Raw genomic sequence first — 14,602 nt, forward strand, 5'->3', positions numbered from 1 at the left:
GCACATGGGACCATCAGCTACTCTGCTCTACCCTGTCCTTGGCAAGGGCACAGAGAGTGACCAAGCCACGCTGCCCCTCCTTCCCTCCAGTTTTTCTTTTTTTTGACTTTTTAAAAATTTGTTCTAATTAGTTAACATGACAGCAGAACGCATTTTGATTCCTTGTGCACAAATAGAGCACAGCTTTCCATTCTCTGGCTGTACGCAATGTAGCGTCGCACCACGTGGTCAGTCAGCCACACGTGTACCTAGGTAACAATGTCCACCTCATCCCCATTCTTCCCGTCTCCACGCACGCTTCCCTTCCCTGCCTCCCCTCTGCCCAATCAATTTCTCCCCACAGCCCCCCATTATGGGTCAGCACCCATAATAGGGAGAACATTCGGTCTTTGGATTTTGGGATTGGCTAACTTCACTTGGCATGATATTGTCCAACTCCATCCTTTTACCTGCAAACGCCATGATTTTATTCTCTTTTAATGCTGAGCAATATTCCGCTGTGTATATACCACAGTTTCTTTATCCACTCATCCACTGAAGGGCATCTAGGTTGGCTTCACAGTTTAGCTATTGTGAATTGAGCTGCTGTAAACCTTGATGTGGCTGTGCCCCTGTAATATGCTGTTGTTAAGTCCTTTGGGTATAAACCAAGGAGAGGGATAGCTGGGTCAAATGGTGGTTCCATTCCACGTTTTCTAAGGAATCTCCACACTGCTTTCCATATTGGCTGCACCAATTTGCAGTCCTACCAGCAATGTATGAGTGTGCCTTTTCCCCCACATCCTCGCCAACACTTACTATTGCTTGTATTCTTGATAATTGACATTCTGCATGGAGTGAGATGAAATCTTAGAGTCGTTTTGATTTGCATCTCTTGAATTACTAGAGGAGTTTGTTTTGGGTGCTTTGTTTTGGTACTGGGGATTGAACCCAGGAGCACTTAATCACTGAACCCCATCCCCAGCACTTTTTTATTTTTTTTATTTTGAGACAGGGCCTCACGAAGTTGCTGGGGCTGACCTTGAACTTGCTGTCCTCCTGCCTCAGCCTCCCAAGCCACTGGGGTTACAGCGTGCACCATGGGGCCTGGCTTCCTCCCTCCTTTGCCTATCTCCTTTCTCTTGTCTGGTCTCATCCATTTCTGCACATTCCCCCTTTCCTCCCTCCGCCGCCCTTGGAGGAAGAACTCTGCTCAGTAGGTTCACAGATGTCAGAGATACAACATCAGCAGCACACAAACCTGCCTCAACAGGAGATGCTGGTCGGAGGAACTGGGATGCTGGTACCCGGGAGGGTGGGACGGGAAGGCCTCTTCCAGCCAGGCCTTGCGGAGGCCAGCAGTGGCAGGGCAGGCTCTGCCTTCGTCTGTGTGGCTCGAGCCTGGGGCCCAGCCCCTCTCTCCTGATGCCTGTCTGTGTTTCAGCCCAACAGCAGCAATGACAACATCCAGTCCATCACCTCCGGGGACTGGGACGTGACCAAGATCCTGTCCTATGATGAGAAGCGGAATAAGATGTGAGTGAGCGCGGCTGCTGGGCCCTCCCTGCTGTCCGGGGGCCTCTGCTGTCTCTAGTCCCATCCTGTTGGTGGTGCAGGGAAAGGCACCGAGCCCCTTCTGTCCTAGACGGTGGCACTCACTCCAGCCTCCCCTGACAGGCGTCCTGGACTTCCAAGGTGCAAGGCTCCCTGCCATGGTGACGCTTTCCCCACAGCCCTGCGGTGCTGCTGGCGGGGGCTACAGTCCTGGGAGTGGCCCAGGGTGTGCTGGCCCTGAGCCCAGGGCTCCGCAGCACTATCTCCCTGACACAGTGACGGCCGGAGGGGCTCGCTGCTCTCCCACCTCCAAGAGGGAGGGGGCTGGGGAAGCCAAGGGATTTACTGCAGTCACCCGGCTGGTGAGGAAGACCCCGGAGGCCCGGGCCACGCTTACCCGCGCTGCTCCCCGACCTTGTAAAAGGTGTCCTCGGCCCTTGCCCCCTAGAGGGTCACAAGACATCCCCACATCCGAATCCGGGGGCACCTCCCCGCACCCTCACCGGCTGCAGCAGGACCCTGCACTGAGGAGAAGGCGGTGCAGGAGACACCTCGGGCCCCAAGTCCCCCACTGTTGTGTCCCACGGCCCCCAGGTCCCGGGGGCTGTGTGAGGGCAGACGCCCTGCGGCACACTGACCTGTGGCCTTGCCCTCTTCACAGCTACTTCCTGAGCACGGAGGACCTGCCGCGGAGACGACAGCTCTACAGGTAGCCCCGGCTCCTCCCGCCTGCAGAACCCCCCTTGCACATGGGAGCAGGGAGGCAGGGAAGGAGTCTAGCCGCAAGGAGAGACATGATGAGAAACCCCCAGGCCTGGTCACGTTCTCTTGGGAGGAAACTTGGGGCTCAGAAGTGAAACTGGCCCCAGGTGCTTCCTGCCAGGGTGGCACAGGTGAAGAGGGACAGTCGGCACCCCCTGGGCACCTCCCAGCCAGAAGGAGACCACAACAGGCTGCTGGAGAGGGCACCCCCCCCAGTGTAGACCAGAGGGCTGGAGCCACGGCCTGTGGCCCCCCGCTCTGTGCTGAGAGTCGAACCCTGGCAGAGGGTGGCAAGCACCCGCCATCGCAGGCTGCTTCTCTCCATAGACCCGACATCACCGCTCCTCTGCTAGGGTCACTGAAATCAGGCAGTTCCCAAATTCATAAATGGAGGGGAGGCAGCCGCCAGTGGCATCCAGTAAGGTGTGTGGTTGAAGCTGCCCTGAAGTATCTCCACGCTTGCCCAGATAGGCTCCATTCTGGAATCTGGGGTCACAGTGGACCCTGCCCAGGCGGTGTGCTGAGGAGCGCTTCCTCCAGGGACCGGGCATCTCTGCATCTTTCCATTTGGGGATACACGTTAGGCCTTCTGGACCCGAAGTTGTACTTGACCAGGGTGGGCCTGGGTGCTATCTTCAAATCGGTCCCCACTCACCTAGCTCCACTGGGTGGGCACCACCAAGGCCACCGTGTCCCACCTTAGGGAGCTTTGGGCTTTGGAAACAGCCGGAGCTGGGTTTGGCTGGTGTCTACGAGTTCCTGCTTCTCACACGCTGGTGTTTGGCACTCAGAGGAATGGCTGGTGTGTCAACATCTCTGCTGTCCCCACATGGCCAAATTGTCCACTCAGAGAGTAGCACATGCGGTTGTGGAGCATGGGTACTGGACCATGGCTGTCCTCATACCAAGCCACACAGAGCCATAGGTGACCAAGTACACCCAGTCCCAGGAGCCAAGGTGTGGGCAAGACGTTGGGGGGGGGTCTCCCAGGGCCCAGGCAGGGGACTGACAGGACAAGGCCCAGAAGGTCAGCAGCAGGGACCACAGCCGCCCTCGCAGGAGCCATCTGCCAGGTTGCGGCCGTGTGCCAGGCTCTGGTTCACAGCAACTCTGCTCTCGCAGCGCCAACACGGTGGGCAGCTTCAACAGGCAGTGTCTGTCCTGCGACCTGGTTGAGAACTGCACCTACTTCAGCGCCTCCTTCAGCCACAACTCGGACTTCTTCCTGCTCAAGTGTGAAGGTGAGTGTGCCCCGGAGCCCAGGCCGGGGGTGCTGCGTCTGCAGGGCACAGCTGCAGGCAGGGGCCGTGGGGTAGGAGCATCATGTGTTGCAGGACAGGGACGGGTCCTGCCGAGGGCCACGGTGCTCATGGTCTCATGACGGTCTTGGCTCCTCAGGGCAAAGCCAGTGCGTCCCACAGTTTACCTCCTGATGTCCATAACGAGCCCCTGAGCTGGCTGCGGTCTCTTACATGTTGGTGAAACTGGGCCATCTATAAAGATATAGAACAATTTCAACGATGAACATTTGGGGCCTATGAAGGCTTGAGATTATACACAGAGTGTCAGAAACATGTATCCTATGACCCAACTTATTGTTGATTGATCCCGAACATGCGAGTGCTTTATCACACCGGTCAGAGCACCAGATAGGCCACGTGCCCGGGAAGGTGCAGGGAAGTCTGCGCATCTGTTCTCACATCGTGTGCAGCTGAGAGGTGAACCCACGAGAAGGCAAGAATAAAACATGTGGTCCCAGGAAAAGAGCTCTCAAAGAGGAGCGTGGTCCGCCCAGAGCACACCTGGGCGCGAACACGCCTGTAGGAGAGGCCTGGCGGAGGTGGGGCCAGTTCACCGGGAGCTCACTGGAGTTTCAGACGTCACGGTCAGGGTGCCGAGCAGCACCTGGACAGCCTGTTGGCAGAGGCACCTGTGACTGCACCCCCTTCTCACCAGGTCATTAGAACTCTGAGAAGCTGCCGATGCCCCTGCTCCCCAGCCCACCCCACCCTCTGCCAAGATGAGGGCAGGTCCCAGGGGCTGGGATTCTGAAATGCATGACTCCCCCAGCCCCGGGCCCTGAGCTAGCCAGGTCCTGGAGGAACAGAACCAACAGGGTACGTGTCCTGTGGGGCTGGCGTGCCACGTGACTGTCGCAGTCTGGGGAGCTGGAGGGACCAGGAGCTGCTCAGTCAGGAAGCTGGGCCTCAGCACAAGAGGGACCCGGACAGAGACTGAAGGTGTGGAGGTGCACCCTGAGGACCACTGGACAAGGGCCACGAGCATGGGTGTCGGCAGCAAGGGACGCGCCTGCTCAAGAAGAATGCAGCTCGCCTTCCGGCAAGATGTCCTCCTTTGCTTTCCACCTGGGCCCCGGCCTGGTGGACAGCACTGCCCACGTTCCAGGCAGGTCCTCCCCCTCAGTCTGCTGCCCCAATCGTCTCTGGAAACACCCTCAGAGACACACGCAGAAGTCTCTCAATCCCAGTGTCTCCTAGGTGTCCTTTAATCCAGTCCAGCTGACAGTCCCACTTAAACCATCGCAGTCCCCTTTCCTGTGCCCCCTGGGAAGCAGACCCCGGAGCATCACCCAGGGGATGCTCTAGGAGGAAAGAACTCGAGGTGTAGCTGACCCCTCATTTGTCAGATGGCAAGCCTGAGGCCAGAGGTTAAGAGGGGTCCCTGACTCCTGGTGAGTCGGTGACCCAGGGAGGACCAGGATCTGGGTCTCTCGGTCCCACAACATCATCTGCCTGAAATAGCAAATCGTGGCAACTCAGAGGGTTATAAGGCACAGAGACGGGAAACGTGACAGACTGGTCCCCTGGAGCCACAAGGCCAGGCTTCACTCCCAGCCCTGAAGAAACAAACTGAAGTCTTCATTGATCTTAGAGTTACTGCCTCAGAATTTTCTGGACCATTTAGAAATCTATTTAAATATTTGACCTGTTGCTTTAACTTAAACACAAACGTAAACCAGCCCTCTCCTCTACAAAATCACTCTTTAAATTGTGTGTACATCTGTGTGAGTGTGTGTGTGTGTGAGTGTGTGAGTGTGTGTGTGTGTGTGTGTGTGTCACGGGGAATTGGACTCTGGGCCTCGTGCAGTCTTCACTCCTAGCTCCTAGTTAAGTAGAATTTTATAGATCAGTTTACTTTTTGGCTGAAGTAACTTGAATGACCACATAATATAACCCCCCAAACTGAATGAAAACCCACTTTTAAAAGAGAGTTTCTAAAAAGGCATAAATTTACAGACATACAAACAAAAGGAGGGGACACAGGCCAGCTCTGAGCAGCTGGAGTTGGCTCAGCGGCCTGAGGCCGAGCCCTGACCCCTGGTAAGGGAGTGGCCACGAGGGGCAAGACCCACTGCGGTGGACTTCCCAGGAGAAGGCCATCTAGCCAGCGGGCTCCCGTGGGACCGTGGCTGGGGAGCAGGATGGAGGGGAGCTTCCTGGGGAGGCAGCACTTGGAGTGGTGGGCAGCTGGAGTGGGGCCGCGTGGGGTGCAGTCCAGGAGGCACAGGCTGAGGACAGGCCATGGGGAAACATTTGAGAAGCCCAACCCAGAGCCAAAGACAATCAAAGTGACTTACTTTTCCCCACATCTCCCAGCCCTGCAGCCCAAGCAGGAATTGGGGAATTCCCTTTCCTCTCCCATTTATCTCCGTCACGCCCAGAGCTACTCTGAGAGACCCTGGAAACCCTGGACAGGACTGGCTTGTCCACTGCTGGCCCTGGAGGCAGCTGTCACCCCCTCCGCCCGCTGACTTGGCAGCATTCCCAGGCTTCCTGGCTTCCCAGGTGCAAGGAGGACTGAGAACCTCCCCTCCTGCGGGGAAGGACGCGGGCAAGGTCAGCCAGTTAAGGGATGTGCGAATGCGCCACATCCGAGGCCATCCCGCCACCATGCGGCAGCCAGCTCAGTCTCCTGAGCACAGGCAGAGTGACAGGACTGAGCAGCTAGATAGAGACCAACAAGCCCAACCAGGAGGCCAGACAGAGTGGACACGTGCAGCTGTCCCACCACATTAGGACTCCAGGGCTGGGCGTCCTGTTAGCAGGTGTACAAATCAGGAAACCAGGACAGCCCAGGGGAAAACAAATAAATTAAAACAAACTTCTTCCAGACGGACGCCTCCTGCCTTTCCGCAGCCTCCCACAGGAGGGCTTGCCCCTTAGCTCCACTGCAGTCCTCAGCACAGAAACGCTGTCACCCGGTCTGTGTCATCTCAGGTAGCTGTCACTGGGCACCAGGAACTGCATGCCTTATAAACAGCAGGAGCTTATTTCTTGCAGTTCTGGAGGCTGGAAGTCCAAGCTCAGGGTGTGGCGCAGTGGGGCTCTGGTGGGGGCCTCCTTCTTGTGTCAGACTTCCAGCTTGACACCCAGGGAACCCCATGTGGCAGGGGAGGGTCCGAGGGCTCTCTGGGCCCGTTCATGAGGGCTCCATCCTCTTGACCTTGTCCTGTCTCCTGACACCATAACTGGGAGGTAGGAGCTCAGCATGTGAATTTGGGGGAGGAACATTGAGTCCATTGCAGTTGGAGCTGATAATAGCTCGTCCCCTGTTTGCAGTCAGCACTCCTGGACTTCATTAGTCCCTGGCACAGTGACCTCTGATGTGCAGTTACTCTATAGCATTTCCTGCCCATCTCCCCACTGAGCCTCCTCTCGTGACCTTCTCTAGTTTTCATTGGTATTTCTTCTATAGTTTCTCAAGGTTTGACGTGTTTTTGTTTCTTTATAATTCATAATTTTTAATTTTTAAGTGTCAGTACAAACTTAAAAAAACAAAAAATTATTTTTATATTTGGCACAGTTACATTAAAATAGATTATAATAGGAGTGATAAGTCTCAGAAACGCTTGTCACACCTGAATCTGCTGACCACCGGCCAGATCCCACCGGCCAGATCCCACCGGCCAGTGCCCGTATTCATCTCTAAAAGGCCTGGTTTAGGTGATCACTGGATGTCGGTATGAGGGTCCCCTCGTAAACCAGACCTGGAACCTTCTGGAAACTTTCCTGTGTGGTGTTGGTCCGTTCGTCATCCCTGGGACAGAATACCTGGGAGACTGGGCCAGGGGAGCAAAGGTCTGTGTCGACCATGGTTTCGGGGCCAAGGTTGGCTGGCTTTACTCTCTAGGCCTGAGGTGAGGCAGAGCAGGAGTGTGGGAGAGGACAGCTGCTCAGCCGGGCAGCCGGAAGCAGAGAGGAGGGAAGGAAGGGGAAAGGACAAGGCCAGGGACACGCCATACCCTTCAGGGACACGCCCCGTCCTCCACATGGCCCCACCCCCTGGAGTTTCCACCATTCCCAGGAATGCCATCAGCTGGGCAGCCACCAGGGTGAATCACCTGCTGAGGTCAGGGTCCAATCACTTCCCAGAGCCCCTGAACCTTGCTGCACTGGGGACAGGCCTTCAACACATGAGCCTTCAGTGGCCATTCCAGGTCCAAACATGACTCAGGTCTCCATTGTGGGGGGATCCGGGGTTCCTCCCTGCTCCCTGTTGTCTGGCAGTGAAGCCCGCTGCACCCAGAATACTGCACCTGAGGGTTTTATAATGGCTTTCCTGGCTGTGCCTGGTGGCTTTGGTGCATGTACACGATGGGTCTTGTCAATGTCCCTGTGAGGTGGCAGTAACAGAGACACCTTCTCTGAGTCCCTCTCCTCCGGCTGAAGAGTACCTTTCCAGCTGTCTGATGGCTGGCCTCTGAACTCCTGCTGCGATCCTTCCAGTTCACACTCCACCGCAAACAGACTCCTCAGCGTTCCCTGACTTAGCCGAGCCCTCCCCACTCCCACACCTGGGCTGCCTGTCCACTCCTGGGCACTCTTCAGAGGCTTTCCAGGGCTCAGATGCTTTATCCCTTCCCAGGAGGGAGGAGTTAACCGTGGGGAGATGCCCGGGCAGCCTGGGAACATCTGTGGGTTCTCCCCAAATGGACGCTGTGGGGAACTCAGTAACCCAGCTATCTTAGATGACTAGGGACACCCAGAGTGGGAGAGGCCTGAGCTGTCTCCCACATGCTGGGACATCACCTCCGGTCCTGGAGAAGTCCAGTTCTGTCCACGGACCTCTGCCTGTCCTCACATGGCCTCGCTGCCGTGTCTATGTCCACAACTGCATGTTCTTAAAAGGGCCCCGGTCACTGGATTAGGGCCCCTGATCCAGTACAACCTCCACTTAACCTGGTCACATCTGCAAGACCTCCACACAAGGTCAGTTCAAGGAGACCAGAGTTTAGACATATCTTTTGGGGGGTATAATCAAACTCCTTCAAGACTCATATTTCTTCTTGTGTAAGAGAGAGACAGGGGAGAGCTGTACTTGCTGTTTTCTAGGATGGTAGGTAAAGGGGGTGTCTTTACTGCTTCACCTTCACACCCTGGAAGGAGTGAGGGGCTCCAGGAAGACACCACCCGAGCCATGGCTTATGGCGGTAACGGGACATCTTAGAGGAAAAGGGGCACCTGCAATATCGATTTTCTCCAGAAATTCTTCTTTATGTCACAAAGCAAAATTAATACCCAAGTTATGTGGCCCTGTGAAAGTCAGCGAGGGTTTGTGCCGCCCCAGCCTCTAGACAACAGAACCAAAGTGCCCAGCAGACGTGACTTCACAATTGTAGCTTTTGTTTAGAAAATCAGATTTCTGCTTTCAAACCGAAGTCCAAGTCCATGATTCATTTTCCTTCAAGTTTGTCAAAAGGACTCAGCCTGTCTTATTCCCAAAACGTCTCAATGGGACTCGCGTTTGGGTCAGGCATTTGCTTCTCTGTGATAAAACATTTCCGTATTTTCAAGGAGGGTCTTTCCCAGGAGCCCAGGACAGACCAGTGTGTTTCCTTCCTGCTGTGGGTGGGGATGCCCCTGCTGGGCCTCTGGGCTTTCACACCACCACTCTCAGTGTTAAATTGTCACCTAGGAGCCATTTCCCCTTCTTAAGGTGCTTGACCATGGATCTAGCAGCCTAGTGTATTAAGATAAGCTTCTCCATTTTTTAGTTGGATTGGAACAAAGTATTTCCCAGCTTAAAATAAAGCAGGTCTGTCCTAATTGCTGCCCCTCCTAGTATGGAATATTCCAAGACCCTCTATCACCATGATGCCGTCCACAAATTTGAGAGAGGCAGAAGTCACAATGCTGGACCTGGCTAGAAACTGGGCTCTGCTTTTTGCCATCTTTGTGACCTTGGTTGACCTTGCTGAGTACTCATTCTGAAACCCAAGGGAATGGCACTGCTATTCCCTGAGGCTCCTGGGAGGATGCGTGAGATAGAGCTTTAAGGTGCTCACCAAGTGTCTGCTGGGTGGGTGCTTGGGAGTGTGAACTCACTGTTGTGACACTGATATTGTCACGTCATTGTCACCTTAGTGATCAGCGGAGAACTTCTGGGACATGTGCTGGCTGCTGACTTGGTATGCAGAGGTGGGGCTGAGGCTGGAGGAGCTAACTTCCATGGGGAGCTAAGTGCCAACACTTCGTGGCGTTCCTAATGTGAATGGGTGCTCTGTGCCTCACGGAGCTCATGCAGAATCCCTGGGTCTCGTGCACACAGCAGCAGCCCAGAAAGTTCCAGAGGGACCAGAGCTGCCAGAGCCTCAGGACACTGAATCAGCCCTCTGCTAGGTGTGGACAGGAGAGCTGTGGCTTTGGGAGTGTGCACATCAGGTGCCCCTGCAGCTGGTTCTCTGCCGAAGCCTCCTCCTCTTCACACCGGCCTGTGCTCCTCCTCTGCCCTTCCCCCCAGGCCTCTGCTCCCTGGGGTCCAGGCTCTGGGCGCCATGCGCATCCCGTCCAGAGGGAACATAACGTGTTGGGGGAAAGTGGACATTAAGGAGCTGTCACGTCACCCCTGTGCTGAGTGGGGGTCAGAACCCTGAGGCCGGCAGGTGGAAAACAGCCAGGACATCAAGCCCAGTGGTCCAGGGTCAACGGCTGTGCTGCCATGGTCAGAGCGTTCCGAGGCCAAGTCCAGGCTCAGCGAGAACCAAGGTCACTAGAGGTTGAGTGATGTTGTCATGGAGGTCAAAGGTATCCACTAGTGATGGTGTGAGGGCCACAGAGGTAGAGTGGGGATGTCATGAGGGGTCAAGTGGTGATTCCGTGGAGGTCATGAGGTATCCTTGGCAGTGTCACGAAGGTCACAGGGGTTGAGTGGTGGTGTTGTGGGGGTCAGGTTGTGATGTCATGAGGGGTTGAGTGGTGATTTTGTGGAGGCCTTGGCGGTGTCATGAAGGTCACAGGGGTTGAGTGGTGGTGTTGTGGGGGTCAGGTTGTGATGTTGTGAGGGGTTGAGTGATGATGTCATGAAGGTCATAAGGGTCGAGTGGTGATGTTACAAGGTGTCGGGTAGTGATGTCATGAGGGGTTGAGGGGTGATGTCGTGGAAGCCGTGAGGCATCTCTTGGTGATGTTGTGAAGATCACAAGGATCAGGTGGTGATGGCTTCCACACAGCAAGGGGGGAGGAGAGCAGCCACCTGCCATGCGTCTCCTGCCTCCCGTGCAGCCCTGAGAACCCCGAGTCTCCTCCATGAAGGTGCTTCACACCCGTGCTGCCTCAGATGGAATACACAAGGAGGTTAGGTGCACCTACCACTCACCCCACTCCACTGAGAGGCAGAGTGTTTTCTGAGGGGCTGAAGTCCTAAGGTGCTGTGGTCAGCTGAGAATGACCACGTGCCATGAAGACACAGGTGCTGAGACGGAATGGAGGGCCACTCCAGAAGTTCTCCCAGGAAAGGCTGCTGCCCAGGGCTCCCCATCAACGGGCTCCCCGTCTGTCACAGAGCTTCCAGGTCAGGCGGGAGAAGCCTCCGAATTCCTGCAGAGGGGCCCTGTCCAGGCGCAGCTCCGGGCCGAGTCATAGGGGCAAGCAGGTGTGCACTCCTCCGTCCTGACCCGAGGGTCACTTACAGAGCCTGCTACTAACTCGTGCCCAGCTGTGAGGAGCAGCCCAGGGCTAGAAAATGAAAGTAGCCTGCGTCCTCTGGTAAAACTGTCACTGGCTTCCGACAGAGAGGATGCTCCGATTCCCAGCAGCAACTGGAGCTTGATTGGTTTGGCTCTATAAGCCACCTAATCCTCTAGACGCTCTCAGCCAGGTTTCCTAGGTCTGACCTCAGCTGCCCTTTTAATATTGGGTTTGTCCGGGTGACTGCTCAGAACCCGGCTGAGGCTCCTTGGAGCCTTGCTAACATGCTCGTAAGAACATCTGCTCACTCTCTCAGAAACCTGGAGTGATTCCCTTTGAGGCTGCATGTACCAAAATCAAGGAGGGGATTTTCAGGGCAGGTTACATCACTGGAGTAAGTTTTGTCAATGTTTGGAAGATGTCACACACTTGGGTAAATGCAGCCAGGCCCTGGCAACCCACCCAGTAGGAGTCACGCTGCTTCTCAGTAACGACCAAGCAGATGTCTTCTAAGAAAAAGGAATTTCTCACCTCCCCCAGGGCACCTTCCCATCACTATGCAAGTGTGGGCATGTTGGTACTTGGTGACCGCATGCCTTCCTGCAAGAGGAGAGGCCATGTCCTTGAAATGTCCATTAACAATAAATAATGGCACTCAATGCAATCCACAATGCCTCCAGAGTCTCCCACCCCCTTCATTCCTGCTCACTCGGGTGATAAAGCCCTCCCATCATTGCCCACCTTGCCCTGAAGGTCTCCCAGCTAATGACTCCCTGTACTCCTGGCTGAGATGTGACAGGTCATGCTTCCTAAAGCATAGTTCTGCTCAAAACGGCTTCCCGAGCAGTTACTACCCTCTTTTCTAAGTCAAATGATAGAAAAAATATATAGAAATGAAAACAAATGGCACCACTGGACCAGGTTAAGGAGGCACCAGCAAACCAGACCTTTGAAGAATTTTGAAAAGTAAATACAAATCATCACAGAGAAAGTGAAAGCCAAAGGTGAGGGTGCCTAAGAAAACTGGCAGAAGAAGTGTCTGTCTTCTCAGAATCGTGAATTCTGGAACACCCTGCAGAGCAGAGCCGCCAAGGCGGGAGCTGGAGCGGATTGGAGCTGGGGCAGGTGCTGATGCGAGGTGCTGTGCACAGTGACACCCCCTGCTGGTTCCCGCACGCCCCGGACTTGGTATGGGGACTTCCAGAGGGGACAGTGAGCCCCAGTGGAAGGGGAGCTCGTCTCAGGTGGCCACAGCCCCATGGCATCTCCACCTGGGATCCTGGTGTCAGGATCTGCAGGAAGCTGGGCCTTCCTCCCCTAGAGCCCCTCTTCAGCATGGGGATGGCCAGCCAAGAGCTGCTGATGCAAGTGAGAAATGTGACCAGAGGCCTCAGACTGAATGTCGGCAAAAGGCATCTGGACAGACTTTTATCTGTTCAGTGTTGGGGATTGAACCCAGTGGCTTGCACGTGCTAGGCAAGTACTCTACCACGGAACTACATCCCCAGCAATTTTTATTTTGAGACAGGATCTTACTGAATTGTCCAGACTGGCTTGAACTTGGGTGATCCTCCTGCCTCAGCCTCTTGAGTCTTTGGGATTATTCTGCACACAGTGCACACAGCCTAGAGAAACATTTTAAAGGTCATTCTACCTACTGCAGGAAGTCTGACTGCAAATATCCTCAGAGAGATTCTGGAAAGTATCACCTTCATGAAACAAGAGCAGGTTGCTGTGAAAAAAAGAAGTGAATTGACTGCTCTGGACATAAAATATTTCCCAAAGTTTTTTTTTTTTTTTTAATGTCATAAGAACTGAATAGATATTGTGGTCATATGCCCCAGTTTCCCCAGAAACATCCTGGATATTGCCTAAAGAGTAACCCAGGAAATGCAGCCCATAAGACCACGAAATCAGACAAAGATAAAAATTCAAAGAAAACTTGGGAGTGTGGATGATAGAACACAAACATGCAATCTGCTTGGAGAGGCTCTAGAAAGAGCTTGTGAGAACAAAGGGGGAAAATAAACCAAGCTATAATGGCAAATGCTCTCCTAGGCTTTAAGTTCATCAGAAAGAAAAGGCCTGCTGAACACAATTATAAGAATTTTGCAAAAGACCAAAGTTAATATTTCCTAATGAAATTTAATAATTGTACGGTTAAAATTTGCATAAGATTACAGGGAGAGAATTGAAACGTGATCTCTTTTCCTTTCCTTGTTTCCTTTTCTATTTTAAATATTCAAATTTGTGTTAGACTTCCCAGGTCCAAAGCAGCAGCCCAGAAAATAATGGAGAACAAGGTTCATTAAATGCTTTCGACTTTCAGTCCTGTACCTGCTGAACTCTTGTTATAGAGTGGACAGAAAAAGAATTGGGATCCATTGCAATAGGTAAAACTCAACATTCACACACCTTTCCTACATTCATACACCTGGAGAAAAAACTGCACACATGTGCACTTCAAGTGGCTGCTCACAGACAAGGAGCACAGAGCAGTGGCGAGCAGAGGAGCAGGCACTCTTCTAAAACTGCAAACCATCACCGTCCTTGCTGAGACCTCTAAACAGAGTGTTTAAAACAAAGCTGGAAAATATCAACGTCATCTCCACAGATTCGGGCAGGTGCAGACGTGCTGCGGGGTGGAGGCATGTGTGAAGGTCTCTGGGCTCTGAGGAGGCCACGTGCAGGTGCCTGTGGGTCCCAGGTGCTGCCACGACCTCGTCTGCATGTGCCGTAGAGCAGAACGGCAGCTGGGCAGAGGAGGACATTTCCATCCATTCCATTCTTACCGAACAGGTTTAGTGCTGGTGCTGGGACACCTCTCCGCACACTTGAAGATGTCCTCTGGAGGGTCACAGGGAATTTCTCTTGGGCCTCCACAGCAGCAGTGTGTGCCCTCTGTGAGGTGCCCGTTTGTGTCTATCCCCACCTTGTGGTGCTGCTGGAGCCCCAGGAGAGCCCACGGCACAGGTGGGATCGTCCTGACAGCACAGTGCCTGGTTGGTCTTTTTCCTGGTCTCTTTTCTCATTGTTCCGATATTCTCATCTACTTGTTTTAAGCTTATTTTGTCATCTATGGTTTGTGCCTCTCTTATCTGCCTTGAATCCTTTTGCCACGAGCTCTGCATTAGAGGTAGAGTGGCTGATGACCTTCAAGCCCCGTGCCTGGGAGTCAGGCTGCGCAGCCTGGCCCCTCCACTCCCCAGCTTGCCTCTCTCCTCAGAGCACTCCAGAGCTCTGGGAGGCACAGCCAGCTCTCAAGTGAAATGCTAAAGCAGTTTCAGTGTATAAAACAGATCACCTGTAGGCTTTAAATAATTTGTTAGTTCAAAAGAATGGCATTTGCTCTTCAGTGCAGCCAAAGGGGAAACAAGACC

General features: G+C 54.0%; 1 protein-coding gene across 4 annotated transcripts in view; it reads left to right on the forward strand.

Annotated features, from left to right (window-relative positions):
- Dpp6 (dipeptidyl peptidase like 6) overlaps positions 1–14,602 on the forward strand; it is a 734,784-nt gene that overhangs the window by 666,229 nt on the left and 53,953 nt on the right. For all 4 annotated transcript variants that reach the window (XM_046455142.2, XM_046455141.2, XM_046455143.2 and 1 more), the window contains exons 14-16: positions 1,424–1,515; positions 2,195–2,242; positions 3,418–3,536. In XM_046455142.2, coding sequence (XP_046311098.1) covers positions 1,424–1,515; positions 2,195–2,242; positions 3,418–3,536 — 259 coding nt within the window. The remainder of the gene's footprint in view (positions 1–1,423; positions 1,516–2,194; positions 2,243–3,417; positions 3,537–14,602) is intronic.

Source organism: Marmota monax, unplaced genomic scaffold (genome assembly GCF_021218885.2).
Source record: "Marmota monax isolate L192 unplaced genomic scaffold, Marmota_monax_Labrador192_F-V1.1 WCK01_AAM20220418_F8-fsc00226, whole genome shotgun sequence".
NCBI classification, from domain to species: Eukaryota; Metazoa; Chordata; class Mammalia; order Rodentia; family Sciuridae; genus Marmota; species Marmota monax.